Genomic DNA, 8588 nt, shown 5'->3' with positions numbered 1-8588 from the left:
GCGTGGCCTGACACAGGGCTCAGGATCTGGTGGAGCTGAGCTCCAGTGGTGCGCCCCTCCCTCCCGCCCGCCCCACCTTCTGACACTTGGGGGTCTGGGCAGCTGCTGGGCAGCAGATCAGGGCCCAGCGAGGCTCGCGCTGCGCTGGCTCCGGTGCTGGGCTCCCCTTGTGCACGCTGGCTGCGAGTGTGTGCGAGGCTCAGGACTGGGCCCCCCCCCGGGCCCATGGATGTGCTGTGTGTACGCATGTGCTATGTACATGTACATATGCGTGCATGTGCTGTATGCATGCATGCGCTATGTGTATGTAGGCACGTGTTCTATGCCTGTACGCATGTATGTATGCACACGGGCATGTGCTGTAGGACTGTATGGCCTGTGTGCTTGTGCTCTATACATGTGTGCACGTGTTCTGTGTACGTGTGCATGTGCTGCACGTGTGCTCTGTGTGCGCGCGGGCAGAGCCGGGAGCGGCCCCGTTGCCAGGGCGCCGTGGGGGGCGGGGGCGGCGTGCCCCGGAAGCGCTGGGCGCAGCTTCCGGGCGCGGTGGGCGGGGCCTGCGACGGAGAGGCTGGGAGGCTGGAAATGGCGGCTCGGAGGGGCGCGCGGGCGGCGGCCGCCCAGAGGACCCTGCCGGGGCGCTTCAGCCGCGCGGCGCCGGGCGCGGGCCGCCGGCACTAGGCCGAGCCGGGCGGGCGGGCCTTCCTTCGCGACGCTCATGCGGTGAGGGGCCCGGGGGGCTGCCTAGGCGGGCTCGGGGCCCCAGGGAAGGCCTTGCGCGGCCGCGCCGCTGCCCCGCCTGGCCCTCAGGGGGGCTGCGGGGGCACCCGCCCAGCTGCCGCAGGACGGCCGGGCCGGGGCCGCGCCGGCCGCGGGGAGCTCCGGGCGCTGCTGAGCCCCGGGAGGGCTGCTCTGCTCGGGGGTGCCGGGCCGGCCGAGGAGCCGGACGCGATGCCCCCGCCTGGCCCTCTCGCTCGCTGCCCCGACGTGTGTGTCGCCTGCGGAACTCCCCGCCGCAGGATGTGGTGGCGGCGCCCGGCCAGCAGGCCTCTGAGCGGCCGGACCGCTGGGCCTGTGGCCGGACCCCGCGGGGCCGAGCCGCCTCTTCCAGCCCGTGTGCTGCAGGGCATTTGGGTGTGTGGAGCCCCCCACTGAGTGGGGGCAGCACAGAGTGCCTTGCCACTTGCGTGTGCACATACCGCGTCCGCCGCTTAACAACGGTTTGCTTAGTGACCATGTGCAGTGGTGGTGGTGGAAGCACAGAAAAGATGCTCTTGGTGAGGCCAGACTCTCCCACAGCCCGCAGCAAAGTGTCTGTTTAGACAACTGAGAGGAGGAGCCTGTGAGGCCAGCAGTGTCTGTTTACACAACAAAGGCAATAGATTGGATTGAAGGATCGCTTAATGACCTAATTGCATAACAGTGGGGATCCTGGCACACACCTTTGTGTGTGTGGTTTGCCTTGGCAACTTTAGCACCTCACAGCAGTGTCATGAATGAGAAGGGTTGAAAACCACTGCTCTAAGTGCTGCTCTAAGCTGGTTTTCTAGAGCAGTGTTTCTCAAACTGTGGGTCGCAAACCAATTTCATGTGGGTCCCCTTTCATTTCAATATTTTGTTTTTCGATATGTTTGACTAGATGCTACAATGGTATGTGACTGCATTTGGGGAAATGTGACAGACCTGTACTTTGAACAAGCCGCTATGTATATTTTTTAACAATGATATTAAATGGGACTTACTCCTGGGTAAGTGTGGGTAGGATTGCAGCCTAGATTGTTAAAAATTTTCCTACTTGATCATATCACTTCTGGTAATGACATCACTTCTGGTGGGTCACAACAGATTCTCATACTGGGTCCCGGCACTAAATGTGTGAGAACCACTGTTCTAGAGTGAATGCAGCTAATTATGATTTTGAACACATTCATGTTCTGGATGTTCAGCAGCGGTTCTCCTTCTGCATGCCCGTCTTCTCCAAGTGCCTTAGGCTCTCGGCTTGTGCTCTGGTCATGGTGATGAGTGTATGTGGGAAAAGGGGGTAGGAAACCATGTGTCCCTCCCTGGTGTGGCAGGGAAGAAGGTTAGGCCAGGTCAGCATTTTGTTCCATGCACTACTGATCCCTCTTCTCAGCTTTCTGCAGGCTTGCCTGGTCCAGCAGTGGCTACAGAGATGAGCAGAAATTCGGCAGGGCTGCTGCATTCTTAGACCCGAATAGCAGCTGTCAGGAGCCCAAGTTGTGGGAGCCTGGCTGGAGGAAAAGATCACATTTGTAGATGGGTACTTGGGTGGGAGGGAGGGAGGGAGGGAGGCAAGGGTCATGTATGGGATGAGCAGTCCAAGGATGCATGGGGGGGGGGAGGAGAACATGGGGATCTGTCCCTGAGGTCATGGGAGTGCAAGGCAGAATCATCTCACTGTTTTGTTCAGATTTGCATCCTACCTTCCCGCCAGGTAGCGGGATCTCCTCTCTTTTTCCTCTCTTTTTCTTTCCATTTTATGTTTGCAACAGTCCTGTGAAAGAGAGAATTAGTTGTCATACCCCCCCTCCCGGGCAGGGGACTTGTGTCCAGATGTGACCCTGGAACTCACTGGTCATTCTCTGACACTAACCACAGGTTTGCATTGGCTATAATTGCATGCACAAAGGGCTTGTGGAAATAATAATAATAATTAACTTTATTTGTATCCCGCCCTTCTCCCTAAAAGGGACCCAGGGCGGCTAACAACATGTAAAAAACAGATTTAAAAAACATAGCACAAATATCAGATAAAAAAAATATTAAAAACACATTCGCGTTAACAGATGCCTTTCCCCAGCAGAGGGGGACTTGAATGGGAATAGGGGTGTTCTGTAGTGGGAGCAAGACTGCAGGCAAGCAGTCCCTCTGTCCTGAAGAGGGGAAGCTATAGGGACCTTTCTGTAAAGCTGCAGACTGGCTGTAGCCAGTCAAAGGATGGGGGTAGATGAGTTAGGTGGTGTGCCGTGTACTGCCTCTGGAGGGTGAACAGTCTGGAAGATGGGGTGAAGCAGACTCCTTCCCTTGGCATGTTGGGAGCACCCCTTAAATGAGTAGGAGAAGATGCATTCAGGAAAGTTCCATAAGGAGAGCACAGAGCCCTCTTTGGTGGAGAGAAGCTATGGAAGCAGGAGTTGCCTCGCAGCAGTAGGAAGTTTTTCTCCCCCTGCAGCCCCAAAAGCATTTCCTTTTTTGAAAGGAGATCCTCAGTAAGCTGCCTGTTGGGTGAGTGATCCTCCCAGAGCAGCAGGATGCTTCCCATGTGGAGCCTGCAGGTGGGAGAGTGTTATATACATCCTGCAGCCCTTGGTTCAAGCCCCCAGGCTGATGGAGATGGGGTGGGAGAGACTTCAGTAATAAGGTGGGAAAGTCTCTCTTTGCCTGAAAAACCTAGATGGGCTGCTGCTAACTGGAGTAGACAGCCCTGGACTAGGTGGGCTCCTGGTCTGCCCTGGAATAAGGCAGCTTTAGATACTTGGCACATCTGACAATTCAGTTGCTATCTACTGCTTCATCAAGCAAATATTGAGAAAGTATAAAAATAGTCTCTCATCCGTTACTGTCACACTGGGTACCTCCACTGCAGCATGACTTCTGTATTAAAAGACCACTGACATATTCAAACACTGTTGTGTTGTTGGTGGGCTTAGACAAGGAGATCAGTTTACTTCTTAAAATTTCCTTGCTGTGAGCCAGGAGACAGGGAGTTATACCCGTGCAAAAAGTGTTTATTGATGTTGTTGGGTGTATATGTGAATCTGTTGCTGGTTCTCCTAGAGCTCTGGCATTCTTGTGTGACTCTTGTCTATGAAGGCCAGTAGTATCTTGGTCTCATCACCTGAGGAAATCACTTACCCCAGAGTTACTTGCAAGTGTTGCAGCGCCCAGTGTTGAGTATAGTCATAAACTATAAACTCATCACACCACAGCAAATTCTGTTTTAAAAAGGTACTAATTGTTTCCTTTTGTCCATAATACAAAGCAATGTGAAGCAACGTAGATTCACTGCCTTCAGGCTGGAGTGTCTGAGCAAGCCAAGGCTGGCCTCTGGCACTGTGGTTGGGTTGATCATCCTTCCTCTTAGTGTTTGGCATATTGGTCACTACACCTTTTTGATCATCTTGATGGTCCTGCCTCTGAGGGAGCTCTTGCCTGCAAGAGCTTCTGAATCCTGTAAACGTACCCTAAGACTGCTTACAACTTGCAGGGTTGACAGTATGCCTGTGTTTTGCAGAATCCTTAATATTTGACTGTTTCATTTTTCTTTTCTTGACAAAGAAAATGTCTTTTTCTCTTTCAGAGTGTTGGAAGCTAAAGCTACCAAAGAAGCTGAAAGAAAACTAAACAGGTAAGACAGATGCTGACCGAAGGCCAAATCCTATCCAATTTTTCAGCACTGGTGCAGGCATGTACTGCATCCAGTGGTAGGGAGTAGCCATGGAGGCCTCCTCCAGGTAAGAACATAAGAACAGCCCCACTGGATCAGGCCATAGGCCCATCTAGTCCAGCTTCCTGTATCTCACAGCAGCCCACCAAATGCCCCAAGGAGCACACCAGATAACAAGAGACCTCATCCTGGTGCCCTCCCTTGCATCTGGCATTCTGACATAACCCATTTCTAAAATCAGGAGGTTGCGCATACACATCATGGCTTGTACCCCGTAATGGATTTTTCCTCCAGAAACTTGTCCAATCCCCTTTTAAAGGCGTCCAGGCCTGTCTCCATCACCACATCCTGTGGCAAAGAGTTCCACAGACCAACCAAATGGTTGGCAGCCTTCAGTCTCAAAAGACTATGGTATAAGCCTACAGCACCCGGTATTCCCAGGTGGTCTCCCTTCCACGTACTAACCAGGCCTGACCCTGCTTAGCTTCTAAGATCAGACAAGATTGGGCATGTGCAGGGTAACACACGCTGAGTAAAGAAATATTTTCTTTTGTCTGTCCTAACCCGCCCAACACTCAATTTTAGTGGATGTCCCCTGGTTCTGGTGTTATGGAAGAGTGTAAAGAGCATCTCCCTATCCACTCTGTCCATCCCCTGCGTAATTTTGTATGTCTCAATCATGTCCCCCCTCAGGCGTCTCTTTTCTAGGTAAGGGAGTGTTTGTTCCCTTTCCTCAGGGCTTCATTGCAGCTGCACCGGCACTGGAAAGTTGGATTGGATTGACCCTGAGACAGCTTGAGGTGTTGGTAGAAACTGGGAGCTTTGGCAGTTGACACCTGCATGATCAACCCAAGAATTGTGCTGGGATTGGGATTATTTCAATACATGTGGTGAAAATATATAAAAGCTTTGTCATAAAATTAATTGAGCAGAGCCACCTTTTATGAAGTGGTGTCTTTCACACCCTTAAATATCTTGCCAAACATATTTTCTTTTGCTACATTAAACTGTTGCCAGAAGCAAGCAAGGGCAAAAAATGAATGCAGGGCTTGTTTGGTTTCCTTTTTAAAAAATGCTTGTCTAGCCAAATGGATTTTTATTGGCTGAGAATAATGGTTGGCCTTGAGCTCTATGCAAGCCGCATTTTGTGAAATAAGTGTTTGTTCCTTGTATGAGTTGCGCTAAGGAGTGCAAGTAACTGCTGGCTGAAAAACTAGGGAATTTTGAAACCCCGCATTACCCCATAGGTGATAGAAATGTCCATGTTTGTTGTACAGGCAGAGGGATAAAATCTATCCAAATAACTTGTGTATGCGTCTGTGTTCTTGTTAAAAAGTATTGCATTAGTTGCAGCTTTCGCAGAGATTTCATGCTTTTTGGGTCTGGGATGGCCCAGAGCATTGGCCCACCAGTACGCGTATGGGAAGCCTGGCCAATTTGCCCTGTCACGTCATTGGAAGCATTAGATTTGCAGCAACGTGGCAATGTATTAGGACAATCTAGGTCCGCATGGTGAATCCTGCTTTTTAAAAAGATGCATGCACATTGCACATCGTTAAGAAAATGCTGCACATATCTAGATTTTTCTGATGCAGTATGTAGGCTGCTATGAATTTTGCAGTAGCCAGTGAGATTTTTTCCCAGATGTCCAGTCCATAGGAGCAAACTGTTGCAGCTTTTCCCAAACTGTAGGTTGGAACCTGATTTCTAGTAGGTCTCACAGAGCCTCCAGTGAAAACATGGGTGATCAGATCACTAATTGCCTCAAGCCCCAACATTGCCTAACTGTCCTGCGAGGAGTTGACTCCTGCAGTTTGCAAGCTTGTGTAAAATATAGGGAGAGAAGTGTTTGAGCTTTTTTTTTCTGGTGTAGTTTTTTCAAGTTTGTCAATGATAGTGTTACCAAAAAGGACTGTTTTGTTTAGGGGAATTAATATACTACCCTTTTTGGAAACTTCAGGATTGCAGGCTAGATAACAAGACAGCGTAATGCGAAGAAATTCCTTTTTAGCTTGAAAAGAGACTGGAAGAAAGATAACTTTCAATAGGATTATATTTTTATTGCGAAAACTCACAGGTAAACATAATGCACATGGAAAATGGTAAGTATATGTAGTACTTGCATCTAGTGTACCTAGCTTTATGGTGGTTGCATGTGAAAAGTATTTGGTGCATCCGAGGAAATTAGGAAAAGGGAAATTTGTAGGGAAGGATTTTAGGGGTCCCTGGTCTGCCAATCCCAGTTGCTAACTAAAGATGGGAGAGAAGGGGAGGAAGAAGGGAAAAGGTTTCAGACGCAGATATAGGTACCTGTCCTGAGGAGCTGATGGATGGGGGGGGGAAGTCCTGGAAGGAGGACCTCTGCCTTGGTGGGGCAGCCAGAGAGAGAGAGAGCTAGCATGTGCCAGCCTTCTCTTAAAAGGGTTTTTGCTGACCTGAATGACCCAGATGTGGCCTAGAGCTGTCCTGGATGTGCATACTCAGTACACACAGTGGGACACGTGGAGCATGCAAGAAAAACAGGATGATCAGGAAGTCAGCTGTCAGCCATGGCTGACCTCCTGGGAGGGGGGAAGGCAGTTTGCATACGGTACTTAAGCTACAATAATAGGAAACATTTAAACAAGGACTTACAGTGATTGAGACAACAATGTACTCTTCCAGACTCCTTGACTAGGGGATGGGGATGTGGTCACCACGAGCTTGACTTGATTGTCCTGTGTGTTGAGGTTTAATGGGTTTGCATAACAGTGACTGGATTAGGAGACACTTTTGCATAGAATACAATGCATACATTGACCTGCAGGGAAATGGGGGTTGTGTAATCCATGTGCTTGTGGTTTTGACCAGGGTTTTTGGAAAAGTGTGCTGGGGGAAGTGTGTCCTGTGTTTTGAGGTTTGGCCTGCATGAGTTTTAGTCCATAATACATAACCAGATATAAAGATCACAACTTAAAAGGAAAAAGGGGATTTTCACTTAACAATAGGTAGTGGGAGCAGGTGAAGGCTGGGTCACACAACTAAGGCTGCAGTCCTAATCACATTTTCCTGAGAGTAAACCTCATTTAACAAAATAGGACTTACTTCTGAGTAGACCTGGTAAGGGTTGTGCCCTAAGCCCCTCAAGCCTTGAGGCTAATCTCTAGGGCTGTCCCTTTATTAGAAATGGATCAAGTTTTCTGAAAATAAATAAAAAACTTGCTTGTAAGTAAATAAATAAAAATATATTTTTTCTTTCTAAATTACTTTTTTTAAGCTTCATAAAGCTTTTATAGAAAGAGAATTGACAACTGCTTACCTGGACAATGCACCTGAAGGCTCTGCTTGCAAGGAGTGGGGCCTCATGTTGTTAGCATAAAACATTGTGACACATGTGGAGGGTCTCCCAGATTCAGCCGGCTGTAGCATTAGCCTTGGTCAATGCATAGGGTGTTGTCAAGTACTGTTTTTCAGTTGTCACTGTTCATCACCTTGCAAAGTAAGTTCTGGGGGTTGACCTGGGGATGGCCTTCAGATAGCCTTGAAGTGCACAAGCAGCTAATCGAAAAAAAGGTAGGTGGTTGTCCAAGATGCCTTCGGGTTTCCCCTTTTCCATCCCGACAGTTTCCCAAATAGCTTTCTGCCCAGTTGCAAATCTGACATCAAGGCACGAGCTCCTGCTTTGATTGGTTTGCTTTATTGTTGTAGGCTGATTCTTCCACCAAAACAGTGATCAGTAAAAATGATCCACAACCATGAAATAATCAAAATGAGGAATAAACTTGTCAGTCATTTTAAAAACCAGAATAATGGCAAAGCAGTCAGTATTTTTTCTCTTGAATGTATAGCAACAAGATAACCCTGCACATTGGTAAAAGGCCAATCCTCGTTGTTGATCTTGGTCTCTTCTTCTGGTTTCTGTTCAGATCCTGAGTCTAACTTGCACTCATAGTAATTCTGAGAGGTCAAGAACTTCCGGCTCCTTTCACTGTTATGTAATCCCAGAGCTGAGCTGCTGAGTTTAATTAATTTTGTTATTGTTCTAAGTATTACTGTGCTATATTATTTATTACTATTATCTGACCTTTCCCAAGGTCAAGACAGTAAACAAAAGCAGAAAAGAATTAAACAGATCAGTAATAAAATTCAGGAAAACCAAGAACTGATAAAATAGGATAAATACTAATAGTAACAAAGTGCT

The 8588-nt window shown here is 48.5% G+C and overlaps 1 protein-coding gene across 7 annotated transcripts in view; it reads left to right on the top strand.

The window, feature by feature from the left end:
• Positions 1-619: 619 nt before the first annotated feature.
• The window catches only part of TNRC6A (trinucleotide repeat containing adaptor 6A), a 56110-nt gene continuing 48141 nt past the window's right edge, over positions 620-8588 (top strand). For all 7 annotated transcript variants that reach the window (XM_066640354.1, XM_066640353.1, XM_066640349.1 and 4 more), the window contains exons 1-2: positions 620-723; positions 4322-4369. In XM_066640354.1, coding sequence (XP_066496451.1) covers positions 719-723; positions 4322-4369 — 53 coding nt within the window. In that variant the 5' untranslated portion in view covers positions 620-718. The remainder of the gene's footprint in view (positions 724-4321; positions 4370-8588) is intronic.

The sequence above is a fragment of the Tiliqua scincoides genome, chromosome 13, assembly GCF_035046505.1.
Source record: "Tiliqua scincoides isolate rTilSci1 chromosome 13, rTilSci1.hap2, whole genome shotgun sequence".
NCBI lineage: Eukaryota > Metazoa > Chordata > Lepidosauria > Squamata > Scincidae > Tiliqua > Tiliqua scincoides.
This window is presented reverse-complemented; position numbering and strand designations above follow the sequence as displayed.